The 13610-nt window shown below is 36.3% G+C and overlaps 2 protein-coding genes across 2 annotated transcripts; one reads left to right on the top strand and one right to left on the bottom strand.

Moving 5' to 3' along the window:
• The first annotated feature begins 1499 nt into the window (after positions 1–1499).
• LOC117905335 (2,3-bisphosphoglycerate-dependent phosphoglycerate mutase) lies at positions 1500–5908 on the top strand. Its single transcript, XM_034818244.1, has 9 exons — positions 1500–1882; positions 2560–2831; positions 3244–3467; positions 3668–3786; positions 3888–4044; positions 4161–4262; positions 4342–4461; positions 5369–5428; positions 5509–5908. The coding sequence occupies exons 2-8, from the start codon at positions 2561–2563 to the stop codon at positions 5411–5413; spliced, it is 1038 nt and encodes a 345-aa protein (XP_034674135.1). The 5' UTR covers positions 1500–1882; position 2560; the 3' UTR covers positions 5414–5428; positions 5509–5908.
• A 954-nt stretch (positions 5909–6862) lies between these two features.
• Positions 6863–13388, bottom strand: LOC117906544 (phosphatidylinositol transfer protein 3-like). Its single transcript, XM_034819595.1, has 6 exons — positions 12993–13388; positions 11052–11145; positions 10719–10895; positions 9889–9987; positions 9227–9469; positions 6863–7689 (listed from the first exon to the last, which is right to left on the bottom strand). Exons 2-6 carry the CDS (start codon positions 11124–11126, stop codon positions 7198–7200), a joined length of 1086 nt encoding a protein of 361 aa, XP_034675486.1. The 5' UTR covers positions 11127–11145; positions 12993–13388; the 3' UTR covers positions 6863–7197.
• Between the last annotated feature and the right edge of the window lie 222 nt (positions 13389–13610).

Consider the following 13610-nt stretch of genomic DNA (forward strand, 5'->3'; position numbering starts at 1 on the left):
TCTTTTTGAATAGTAACTTTTAAAATTTTATTTATTTGATGATAATATGAAAATTTTGAAAAAAAGAAAAAAACTCTTATTCTTTTGTATTTATATTAATTAAAACTATGAAAGAAAATGATGATACAATAAGTTCAAAACAATACAATAATTTAGTGAGACGATTAGTTTAAATGAGAAAATAAAATGAAAAAAAATTAATAAAAACAGTAATTGGTAAAATATTAGTTACGGTTACCTTTTATTTTATTAATAAATAGGAATACGAGACTAGCCCATAATTTGATCATCCAAAGTAACCCAAAGTAGTTGGATTGCTTAACTTAAATTTCTGGACGACCTAGGGTCTAGTGTGAAGTTTCTTGTTGAGGGAGATTCCAAGGATTCAAACAGGAAGGGAAAAAGAAAGAGAAGGATAGTAAAAAATGTGAAAACGTATGATTTGTTTGGTAATTATTTTTTAATAATATTTTTTAAAAATTGTTTTAAGATATTTTGTAAAATAAAAATCTGTTTGGAATTAAAAATATTTTTAATTTATTTTCAATATTTTTAAATATGTTTTAAAAATAATTTTTATATTTATAACTTTATTTTTAATTATTATATATATTTATATAATTATTTTTTAAAATAAGTGAAAGCAATTGAAAAATATTTTATGAAAATATCATATTTTTTATTTTTTTAATAATAAAAAGTAGAAAATAGTTTTAATTGTTAAATATATTTTTAAATTTTTTATTATAAAAAATAAAAAATTATTCTTGAGACTTCTCAAAGACAAAAAAGCAAAAAGGAGAAAGGGGGAAGGAAAGAATTTTAATGGGTATATTCTTTCAAGGAAAATGACATTAATCAGCCTCCCTTACAGGGTTTGTGGCAGGTGGCAGCGCTAGGAAGGCAACTTTGGAAAAGCCTTCCATTGTTGACACTTGAAAGTTGAACTGGAGGGGGTTAGGTGGGCTCTGTTTTTGGTGGCGGAACTCGTTTCATTCAGAAACACGTGACATCAAACACTTAAAATAGGAGGGTGGCGTTAGGTGGTGCGGTGTTTGGAGGCTTTGAGGAGTTGCTTTGTTTGGTGGAGAATTTGGTCTCCATACCTTCATCTGCAGCCGTCCTCCTGCTTTACCTTACAATCTTACATTAAAACTGTAGCCAACCGAGCCCCAAAAACCATCTGCCTCAAATTGTCCATTTCCTCGACCACACGCCAAATTTACTTACAAATAGCAAACCCACAGAATCCAAAATAAAAGTTGAACCAAATTTCATTCCTCTTCTGTTCAGCCGAATGTATAAGAGATTACGTATACTTATAGCGGCAGTCATCTTCTTCTTTTTATCAAATCATACCCAAATTTTTCACCAAGCTTTTAATTAAAATATCCGGCGTCATTTCTGACCCTTTTCCTTGAAGGCGGCTCATTTTTTTGGTGGGGGGTAGAAAAACTATTAATTAAATAAGGTTATATGAATGCATAGAAAAATAAAATAAAAGAAAAGAAATAGAGGAGAAGGCGACAGGTCAAAGGGGGTGAAACCTAGCACGAGAATCGCACGGGGCCAAATCTATAAAACGACGAAAGGGCATTGGTGTTGAGGGAGGTTTTGGGGCAGTGAAGGGAGAAGGGTTGTCATCATATGAGTTTGCAGTTGGATTGTATTTTGGGACAACGATTTCTTCGATAGTTCGTTTTTGGTTTTCTTATTTTCTCATCTTTGTCAGTTGAGAATAGACAGTCTGGTGCATCTCTGCGTTTTTTCTTACCCGCCTCGATCATTTTATTCTCCGTCAACCCACATTTGCATCCCCTCTACCACCTCGGTTTCTCCGTTGCCGGAGGATCTTCATTTGCTTATTTATATTTGCTTAAAGGTGAGATCTTCTATGCCCACTTAGCTTTCAATTCTCAGTTTTCTTTTGCGGTTCTGGGTTCTTCTCTTCTCTGTTCAAGTGCGCTTCTTTGCATTTGTTTGTTTTATTTATTTATGATCCTTTGTGTGATTTGTGGTTTTCATGTACCTGCATATTTGCGCGATCTTTGTGTTGCTTTCCTGGGAAACCCATTTGGGTTGTCTTTAATTTAGCTTCAGGTTTCCGTTGATTTTGTTGTTTTAGACCCATTTTCTTTAATGGTTTCAGGGAAAAAAATATATATATATATTCTTTTGTCACGAATCCGTCCTTTGGTAATGGATGTTAAGCCAAGTGGATATCGATTTACGAACTATTTAACCCTCAATTGTGTGATGATCGGCAGTGTTTAAATGGCATTATTGGTCGTGTTAATCTAATGCGGGTGTCAATTACAATAAATAAAACCCTCGATTATATGTTAATGAGCTCGTTTCCTCTTTCTTGGCATTTAAAAGATATGCAGAGTTCTGTCGTTCTTTAAGCTACTTTGATTTGTATATGGTGCCTTTGTATTTATTTCTTTGAAAGAAGGTAAGGATGTACTGTGTTGCCTTCTGTGTGCTTTATTTGTCTTATTATGCAAAATTTCTCTCGTGTGTCCTTAAATATTTGCTTGGGTTCTGTTGAATTTTCAGAATGGTTGCCATTGCATTTCATCAAACCATTGGGACCCTGCATTCTCAAGGATTTCTCAATAACTCTGGTTTTCACCATGAGTTTGGGAATGCTTCTGTGAAATTGATTCCAAGGGGTTCCAAAGTCAATGTTGGATTATTGAAAAGAGGAAGTTGCAATTCTGGCAAGAGAAGTTTTGCTGTAATTCAAGCCTCAACTGCTCATACATCAGTATCCGGTCCAGTGTCATCACCCTCAAGTAACAGCACTAATGGGTCACCAAAGAAATCAAGTAAGCAAGTCTTCCTAATCTCATTTTGATGTTGAAACAGTGAGCTGTGATGAGTACATGCTGATTGTTTAGTTTGAATCCTGTTTTCCAAAAAATGGAGGAAAGAAAAAAGTGAGATTTTGAATCCTACATTTTCTTTTTCTCATGTGATTTCTGAAATAAAATGAAAATTTGAAAACTCAAGAGGGCAGATGAATTTATTAGGCTTAAATGAATCAGAGTTGAGGTTTTGTCTTTCCCATGTCTTAAAGATTCAATGTTTTAACTCATTTTATTTCCTTAGTTTCTCAACAAAACAGGCATAGATAAATTTGTAACCAAGGTAGTAAATAGTATGTTCTTATAACTTGGAGGCCGAAATTATTCCCTTGCTGATTTGTTGCAATTGTACACTTACATATTCCTTTTTCAGATGAAATTGCTTTGATCCTAATCCGACACGGTGAGTCTTTATGGAATGAAAAGAACCTGTTCACTGGTTGTGTTGATGTGCCCTTAACTAGGAAGGGTGTAGAAGAGGCACTTGAAGCTGGAATGAGAATCAGCAACATTCCCATTGACATGATCTATACATCTGCTTTAATTCGCTCACAGATGACTGCTATGCTTGCCATGACCCAGCACCGTCGTAAGAAGGTAATCTAAGAAAAGTTAAAACACTGCTTGAAATGTTAGAACACACTAAGTTTCATTTAGGCTATTCCAAGCAAGCTGCCCCCACCATTGAATATTCCAGATTTTGCTTACTTGGGAAAACTTGTGACTTTGATGCCTCATAACATCTGTTCCCTGGTCCATTTTCATCTGCTGACCTACTGCTATTGACATGCTAGCAGGTGCCAATCATTATGCATAATGAGAGTGAACAGGCAAAAGCATGGAGTCAAATTTACAGTGAAGACACCAAAAGGCAATCCATACCAGTTATAGCAGCTTGGCAATTGAATGAAAGAATGTAATCATCTCTCCAGTTCTCCTTTTATTGTTCTTCCTCTAATATGTTATCCTTACTTTGTATTGTCCTGCATATGATGTGCAAACTGCTCTTTCCTTTAGGTATGGAGAATTACAGGGTCTCAATAAGCAGGAAACTGCAGATAGATATGGAAAGGAGCAGGTTCATGAGTGGCGTCGTAGTTATGATATACCTCCACCCAATGGCGAGAGTTTGGAAATGTGCGCTGAAAGAGCTGTAGCTTATTTTAGAGAACATGTAAGGATGAATATTTGCCTTTCCAACACCTCTTTCTTTTTATTCGTAACTTCAATTTTAATAACAGAATCATAGAATTTGCACAAGCATCTAACCCTGGAAATATAACATTGCAGATTGAACCCCAACTTCTGTCTGGAAAGCACATAATGATTGCTGCCCATGGGAATTCACTGAGGTCCATCATTATGTATCTGGACAAATTAACTTCTCAAGAGGTCATAAGCTATTCTTTGTTTCACCATGTATGTTGCGGTTTCTGGTTTGTTTCTAACAAGCTTTCACTTCTTATGATAGGTTATTAGCTTAGAACTATCAACAGGAATTCCCATGCTTTACATATTCAAAGAGGGAAAATTTATCAGGAGGGGAAGTCCTATAGGACCTGCTGAAGCTGGGGTTTATGCCTACACTAAGGTTTGCAAATTCTCCCCCTTGCTATTTACTTGTTTTAGAGTTGGTGCCTAGATAATAATTCTTGATTTATCCCTTCCATATTCATGATTACACTCTTGAAATAGGTTCTAAGAAGTGGTCTAGAATTGTTGGGAAATTGTCTAGCTGGTAGAACCGATTTATATATTCCAAGCCAAAATTGTAGCAACATATTAGTATCCTAATCAATTTTCATCTCATCAAATGTACAAGAACCTTTAGAATTCCACACTTTGGTAGTCTTATTTCTACAACTTTTCTAGTAATTTTATTTAAATTTTAATCCTTGAATCGATGTTGCATGCATGAACTCCTCTGTATTTGTTAAGGCAGCTTCAATGGTAATTTCTATGGTGATCTATGTGCTTCTCCTCATTCAGGCAAAAATGACAGAAACATTTTTCTACCTGTAGGAAAAATGTATTCTCTAGATTAATGTAGAACAAAAGATTGTTTGGGGAAGTTTCTTCTCTGAAATGCAATTAAGCAACCATTATGCTGTCTTGAAATCTGGCTATTCAATAGGGAAGCCACTGTAAGATGAGTGTTTCTTCAGGGAATGAATTAAATTGAAACAAATGGAGCAACTGTACTAGAGTCCTACCTTTTTTTATTGCTCCAGTTTTCATTTGCAGGGCAGCTTTCTTGATGTTCATTAATCTTAGGCTTTTGGGTCATTATTTCAACCTTTGGTTCAATTGGGTGTTGCTGTTATGGCCTTGCAATTGTTGCTTCTGTCATGAAAAAGAATCTAGAAATTATGTTACTAACTGGTAACTCACGTTTACCAGTACTTTTTATGCTTTTTATTTTCTATTTGTTTTCTCTATATCGTAAATGGAAACTTCTATTCTGCTAATTAATGTATCTCTTTTCCCCCTCGATTTAGAGTTTGGCTCAATACAGGCAGAAGTTGGATGATATGTTGCATTAAGATTTTCAAGTACAGGTAATCTCTTTACCAGTTTTCTGGTGGGTGTAACTGCTTTTATATGCTCAACATTTATTTATTTTTGTTTGGTTTTGTAGGGCCTTCAGTGCATTGCATTCACAATCTTTCATACTATTAGTTCCATATTTAGGAGAACAAAGTAGCAGTTGTGCAAGAGCAAGTTGCTTGAAACATACAAGGAGTTAGGCAGCTGTGTAACGCGTCTATGTAATTTTTATATGGGTTGATCAAGGCTAGTTGAAGTACCTGCCATGTTTGAGGTTAGGCGTATTATAGAGACGTGAAAATCTGTAGACTGAAATGATGAATGTTTTTTTCTTTGCGTTTTGGACTCTAGATTTTCCTGGTGTAAATCTTGGATGAATTACTGTATGGCTTTTACCTTGAATTGAAAAAGGATTGCCAAAGACACTTTACATTCTAAACGATTCAAAAAATCACTAGTCTATGGAATATTCTTTAGTTTTTTTTTTCCCAGTTCATGAATAGATGTTTCTCATGCTTCTGGTTGAATGTGGATCAATTATAAGGATGGGGACAACCAATTATCATCAACCATGAGTTTTGAAATTTGGAACTTTGCCAAATTAGATTAATGGAATGTTTGTTCTGGTTATTCATCTCCACCGTGACACGCTGACACTCTTTAGTTAATGGCTTCGGTCTAGGGTTCAGACCTATCCTTGGATTATAATTGGGTCCAGACCAGATGCGCTGTGTGGGGAACATATTTGTCAAAATGCACTTTTGAAGGGCTCAATAGCAATAGTTCCATATACTTTATGTAAAGTATCATCAATAAAAATTAAGGCTTGAGTTGGATACTAATTCTGTTTTCTATTTTTTAAAATAAAAATTTCTATATAAAAAGGTAAAAGCTCATATAAAAATTATTTAAAAAAAAAAAAAAAAAACCTTATTTTTATCACCTCAAATTTTATTTTTTTTAAGTTTCAAAATTTACAGTAAACCTCAATTTTCAAAAAAAATAAAATGAAATCTACATTTTCAACATAAGTCTTTAACTACGAGCTGGACTTGGCCAGGGCTTACTTCCATGGACTTGTTTGTCAGCAGGTGTAATTTCGTACCTTAGAATTTCAACAAAAAGTACAATATATACCCAACGAAAACTAGATCTCTAATACTTTCCAGAAAACGTCTGTTTTCCTTTTCCTTTAGAATCAGTGGCCATGTCCTTGGGTATATTCATATCATATGATCAAAATTCAGGTCTATATATAACAGGATGCCAAGCATAAAACATAACTCTAGGGGGGTTCGCATAAAGCATGTCAATAGTTTGCTGACTGAGAGAAACAGGAATATGGGGAAGTTATTTCCATTAATGAGGGGGAGAACAGATGCAGAAATGGAGGAACTTAGAAGGGAATATGGGAGGAAGGTAGAAATGGAGAACTAAACGAGGCATGATGAAAGGGAAAACCACCCTGCATATATCAGCATGAAGTTGTCACATTGAAGAAAAATAAAAGGGAATTAAAAAATTAAAATAAAAAACAAAATAGAGAGAAGGTCCTCAATGAGAAGAGGACTTAAAAAATATGTAATCCTTACAAATCCCTGGTTTGAACTCCATTTGCTTCACTCTGGGTGGCAAAAGGTTTTGCCACCATCTCAACAAAATTATTGACAGAAATTCTCTTGATTTTGAGTTGCTAACTAAATGTCAAGCAGTCAGAAAGTCTAAATCCATAACCTTATCTTAACCAAGATCAGGCTCATAGTTCATGATTTCACTCAACTTAATGTATACCTACCGCTCCATTTCTGCTTTCATCACTCACCAGCACATTGTTGTCTAGAGGACCTTCTCCTGAATTTACACCATGAGAGGGGGAATTCTCTGCTCTCTCTTTGTCTGAAGCATCAGAATCTGACTGTAAGTTAATATGAGTCAAAGAGGGGGGATTCTCAGCTCTCTCTTTGTCTGAAGCATCAGAATCTGACTGTAGGTTGATAGGAGTCAAAGTGGGGTCATTTGCCAGGGCTGGTTGCAGGGCGGCTCCTGAAGGATGACTATCTTTTGTCCAAAATGATGGCATCTTCTTATCGTCTTCTCTCATCCTTTCAGAATATTTATTAATATTAAAACCCACAGTATCATTCCCACCAAATGCAGACTCAAGCTTGTCCATATCAAATAGGTCCTCCATTATCTTCTTGGCATTGAGATCGTCAGAGTACACAAACTTTACTTTTTTACAAGTCTTCGGCTCCAGAAACGGTTTTACCACCTGCAATATTCATTTTGGAGTTACAAACAAACCAACACACAGAGATGCAAGTAGGCAATTGACCACCACCATTAAGTGATTGTAAATATCTGAAATCAGGAGCAAGATTACTAAGTAATTAGAGCAGCAAACAAACTTTGCATTAATGCAAAGATGTTTAAAAAGAAAGGAAAAAAAGAGAGAGACAGTGTTTGGGGGGGGGGGGAGGGAAGGGCAGGAAAAGAGAGAGAGAGGGACATTTTTCCATGTGTAATTCCTAGGTCATAATCTTCGAAATATCTCCCTCTTTCTCTCTCTCCCCTCCAAACCATTTAGAACATTATGACCTTGGAATTGAACATAGATAAAATCCAAACCAAAGAACAAAGTTTCAAAAGATCCATGGAGTCCTTTTGTACAATAGAAAAGAGAGAGGCAGTGAGTGAGCGAGAGAAAGAGAGGGAGAATCATTTCGAACATTATGACCTATGAATTAAACATTGATAAAATCCAGACCAAAGAACAAAGTTTCAATTGATCCATGAAGTCCTCTGCACAATAGCAGGGAGAAATGGAGAGAGAGAGAGAGAGGAGGGTGAGCAAGGGAGGGAATAAGAGGAAGAGGGAGGGGGGAGAGAGAGGGAGTGAGGAAGAGAGAAGGGGGAGAGAGAAGGAGGGAGGAAGCAAGGGAGAGAGTTTTTTAGAAGATTATGATCTAGGAATCAGACGTGGATCCAAACCATGGAACAAAGTTTCAATAGCTCCATGGAGGGAATTGAACATAGATAAAATCCAAACCAAAGAACAAAGTTTCAAAAGATCCATGGAGTCCTTTTGTACAATAGAAAAGAGAGAGGCAGTGAGTGAGCGAGAGAAAGAGAGGGAGAATCATTTCAAATATTATGACCTATGAATTAAACATTGGTAAAATCCAGACCAAAGAACAAAGTTTCAATTGATCCATGAAGTCCTCTACACGATAGCAGGGAGAAAGGGGGAGAGAGAGAGAGAGAGGGAAATGGAGTAAGAGGAAGAGAGAGAGAGGGAGGAGGGTGAGCAAGGGAGGGAATAAGAAGAAGAGGGAGGGGGGAGAGAGAAGGAGGGAGGAAGCAAGGGGAGGGGGGAAGAGAGAGAAAGCTCTTTAGAAGATTATGATCTAGGAATCAGACGTGGATAAAATCCAAACCATGGAACAAAGTTTCAATAGCTCCATGGAGGCCTTTTCATACAAATAGGTATTAAGGGACAAAATATTTTGAAAATATTGACACTGCAAAATGTCCCACAATTTGAACGAAGTGAGAGAGCACAAAAAAATTTCTTGAAAATATAAGCTTGCTTGAAATCTTGATCTCCTATCAAATTGTGGTTGGAAACTTCTAGATGATGCTACAAGTTCCTAATTCCCATCCCAAAGCTGTACATACCACCTCTGTACCCCACATTACATGTTACCTAGGGTAAGGCCTATATTAGAAGTGCCATAATTGCGAGAGGCATGCAAACATGCTCTATACATGATACTGCATTAGAAACAATGTAAAAAAGATGGATTTACCGTCCAGAATGGTTCAAAGAACTTGGGTGGGTTGTATAGTATTGCTAGACCCAACCGTTCTGGGTAACGGTCTTGTAGAACATGGGCTGTTTCCCGAGTCAACTTCACTGAAATATTTGACAAATTGAAACCCTGAAAGTCAATCATCCATACCATCTGCTCTTGGTTGGGTGGCAGATTTAAAATGGCATTCTCCATGCAATACACCAAATATTTAATTTGCCCTTTTGTTGACTTCGAGTTCTACATTCAAACATCAACTTGAGAGAGTTATTGGGGCAAAGCAACGAAGAAAAAATTAAACCTGTATCTCTGAACTGTAACCTATCCATGAATACTAATATATCCTATACATTGAAAAAAAAAAAGTATAAATACACTTACCAAGGATTCTCTTTATTATATGTGCAATAAAATAGGCAATGGATTTCTAATTCATCATGTGGTGAGCATACACAACTAGAATCAGTTAAATAATGTGAAATTTTGGCTATGCCATTCATGTATGTGACAATTTAAAAATTGCTTCATTATTGACCCAGAAGTATGCCATTCAGAAGCTATAACAGACCCAGTGAACCAATTATCTTAATTTGAAACAAAAAAAAGTGAGAGCTTATTTTCCATGCACACACAGAAAAAGGAAGAGTATGAGATGTGACCTGGCAGCTTGGTTTCATGACAAGAACTGTTCTCCCATGTTTGTCAATATAATTTGCCCTGTATATTTTTCCAGTCTCTGCTTCTTGAGCAATGTCTTCCTACAAGACAAAGAAACAGATGAAATTGTGAGTACAAAAAGTCTTAAGAAACATAATCATTCCTAAAGATGGTAAAATTTGACACAGCTTGCCAACCTGCCCATGCTTAAGGGTTCTAGTTGCCCTGATGTGTAGTTACATAAACTGAATTCTGATTAATTCTTCCAAGTCTAATCAAACTTTTTGGCCTTACTGTTGTGTTTACATTTTTTAATTTCACAATATCTAAATTTTTCCCAAACAGGGGCTAGCAATGCACTAGGTTGGACCCATCTAAAAAAGGGGTTTAGTTCAGGTTTGACCTTTTGCAACCCAATTTAAAATGGTCGGATTTGGATTAGTAACTCTTGACCCAACCATTTTGCCAGCCTTAAGTGCACCACAATACAGAATGATACCACTAGTAAAAGATCATAGAGCCTCAAGAAGCGGATAGTACTATGAACTATGGGAGAAAAAAAATGAGGGACTAGCAATGGCACTAGGTTTGACCCATCTAGCATGGTCAGATTTATACTTATTCAACCCATTTTGCCACCTTTAACAGCACCAAGATACAACAGGATGCAACAAGTAGATCATACAGCCTCAAGAAGCAGATAGTACTATGAAGTATGGGAGGAAAAAAAATGTCTTACCAAGCAGGCACAGAACATGCAATCCAGCAAATGTTATATTAATACATTCTGACAAGTTACAAATAAAGGAGATAAAAATCAATAGTAACATACCCAGCGAATCTCTTCTGGTTTGTATTCTGATCTCCATTTCAAAGTTTCTTTCAGCATTTTAGTTGCCTTCTTGACATTCCAGTTTCGTGCCGTTAAGTATCTGGCTATTGATGCATCAGAACAGTAAATAGACAACCTATCTGGCAATGGCCCTATCAGTCTTCTCACCTCATTAATCTGCAAAACCAATAATTATCATGGGCTTCAATTCAAAGGTCTTCTTTTACCCTCCTATAGTGGCACTTGCATGCCCCAGACCTTGACTCTCAAATGATGCAGATGGAAATATGCACAATATTTATGGATGTACTAACAGGATATTCATCATAATACCTTCTCCTGCTGTTCTTTAGATGTTGAAGGTTTCTCATAGCCATTTGAAGGAGATTTCTTTAGACCAGTACTCATTGTTTCAAAATGAGAATCCCTGACATCAACAGTTGAAACTTTAAATAACTTATAGCATCAACAACTTTATTTCTATACATCTGATTCTCTTTTTGCATATTTGATGAAAAGAACCAAAAAATACAAACATGTATGTCAAAGAGAATGACATACCTTTTCCCATACAAAAGAAAGAGCAAAAATAGCAGGATAAATATAAGAAACATGCACATAAGCTAGTTTTCTTCCCACTTTTGCCAAGCAAAAATAGGATCATCCACTTCGCTTTCTATCTTAATTCAAAATTGCTTAAATATGAAGCAAACTTACTTCATACGAATGCTCAGTTCAGTTACTCAGAAGGGGTAAGAAGAAATTTTTTTGGGAATTTTTAGTCTCCCCTGTATGGTTATAAACTTGAGTAAACCCATCTTAACTAATGACCAGGTACACATCACTTAGTTATAAACCATTCAAAAGTGAGAACAGAACCAAAGAACTGAACATAGCAACTTGTTGTCAGCTCATTTTGACTGATAGACATATGCACATGCTTTTAAATAGAATATGTAGGCACATTTAGATTTGTGAAAGAACAATCTTGTGCATTCTGACTGAACTTTGACCTGATTCGATTTCTCAAGAATTTCAAAATGAAAACAGCCATCACTTTACAAGACTACCCTTGCCACATAAGTCAGGATAAAGAATCAGGATAATTCAGCAGTGAAGAATTAACATTTTCCGTAGTAAAGATGAGTAAACACATATTGTTGGAATTCTGGACTATCCCTCATATATAATAAGGTTTTCAAATCTCCATCATCACTGGCATAAAACTCTAAGCTCATAAGAGACGTTATTGGAATTTCCATCTGCTGCCCTGATTTGCTGAAGTGCACATAATCATACTAGTCATTATATAAAACAAATAGGACTGTTAAACACCTTTTGGGGTTAATTTGGATACCCTGGATTTGAATTTGAAATTTGAATTTCTAAATTCTGGGTGGTATAGATTTCAAGTAACAGTCCAAGCTGTTGTTTGAAGTCTAGTTTTTGAGGGTTTGAACGCCCTCAAAAGGATTTTCCGAACAATAGATTTGGAAATTTAAATCCCAAAACCAAATCCACCCTCTGTAAACCCACGAGTCAAAATGCCACTCAAGAATATCTCTGTTTCTGTTCTCCAGATCCTGTACTGATTCCCACCCTTAAAAAATTAAGGATAAGATCACAAATTAGTTTGGATTCACCCCCTTCTTTCATATGCAACATAAACAAATGTTCTATCATTTGATTTTCTACCATGAAACCAGCAATGTAACTCAGTCCCTAGATGAATGATGCTGAAGCACATTTCCGCAAGAAGCACACACGTCAGTTAAAAATTGAATGACTCATGGTCCTGGATACACAGAATTATTTTGACCTGCCAAGTTTCTTGCAGATGAGATAATTTAGACAAGGAAGTCGGATTAGATTTTCAGAGAAACTCTACCTATTCCTTCCTATTGTACCATTTAATCATATATATTCAGTGAATTTGACGATAACCCATACCCTAATTCCATCATATGAGAGCTATATCAACAACAAAATAGAAGCCCGTGTACGAGCAAATGATACTGTTTATACGAGCAAACAGTTTGGAATTATCCGCAGTCAATCTGGACAATCCAAGACATCAACAAATTACAGAAGGGCCCAAAATTAAATGAGGACTGTTTGAATAGATCCAATAATTTGAAAACAATTCAAAACTGAACAACTTAACAGACGAAGAAATTTAAGAAAAAGAAAGTGATAGAAAGCAAAAGTGAAGAGAAAAATCCATGGTGTCGAGTAACAAGATCCAGAGAAAGAAGAGTAAGATGAGCAGATAACCTGATTGAACGAGGAAAAGGAGACGATAACCTGACAACTCCTCCTCAACAGCCCAGAAGCACAGAAATCGGATGAATCGAGTGAAGGAGATTAGGGTGAAGAGTGCGCTCCAGAAGTCTTCAAGGAAACAGAATCGGATCACCTCCGCTCAAATCTGAGAGGGAAGACAGAGACAATGGTCATTATGATAGTATCGGCTGTTTTTAATGCTTCTGCTTAAACTCTATTGGGGGGAGATTTTGGATCCTTCCCCCTGGACTCACCCATTTCTTTCAAAATAACATAGCCAAAACCTCAAAAGTCAAAAACACCCACGCCCTTTTTTCATGGTAGCCGGTTTTTTTCCAAGGGCTTATCGGTAAATGCACACTTTTAATCAAGGGGCGAGGAGAACGTGAAACTTATGGCACAAAACCTCCAAGCAAATATATAATAATCAGGCTCCTGTGTGAGTCAAGCTAGTAAAAATGAGTCCAGCTATCAAAGAAATAACTAATTTGTTTTGCAGGGAAGTAGAGACGTGGAACCAATTGGGCCATGGTCCGTAGGAGCTGGTGGACTATATAATTCATAAGGCGATGGGTCCGGTGATGAATGAAAGCTACATGGTAGTATGGT

This window comes from Vitis riparia, chromosome 18 (assembly GCF_004353265.1).
Source record: "Vitis riparia cultivar Riparia Gloire de Montpellier isolate 1030 chromosome 18, EGFV_Vit.rip_1.0, whole genome shotgun sequence".
Classification (NCBI taxonomy): Eukaryota; Viridiplantae; Streptophyta; class Magnoliopsida; order Vitales; family Vitaceae; genus Vitis; species Vitis riparia.

Bases quoted from the DNA above. Each gene is read 5' to 3' on its own strand.
- LOC117905335 (XM_034818244.1), top strand. From the start codon at position 2,561: ATGGTTGCCATTGCATTTCATCAAACCATTGGGACCCTGCATTCTCAA. The intron at 3,468-3,667 runs GTAATCTAAGAA...ACATGCTAGCAG, and splicing joins CCCAGCACCGTCGTAAGAAG to GTGCCAATCATTATGCATAA. The intron at 4,045-4,160 runs GTAAGGATGAAT...ATAACATTGCAG, and splicing joins TAGCTTATTTTAGAGAACAT to ATTGAACCCCAACTTCTGTC.
- LOC117906544 (XM_034819595.1), bottom strand. From the start codon at position 11,126: ATGAGTACTGGTCTAAAGAAATCTCCTTCAAATGGCTATGAGAAACCT. The intron at 10,896-11,051 runs GTATTATGATGA...TTGGTTTTGCAG, and splicing joins CTAAAGAACAGCAGGAGAAG to ATTAATGAGGTGAGAAGACT. The intron at 9,988-10,718 runs GTATGTTACTAT...TTTGTCTTGTAG, and splicing joins AACCAGAAGAGATTCGCTGG to GAAGACATTGCTCAAGAAGC.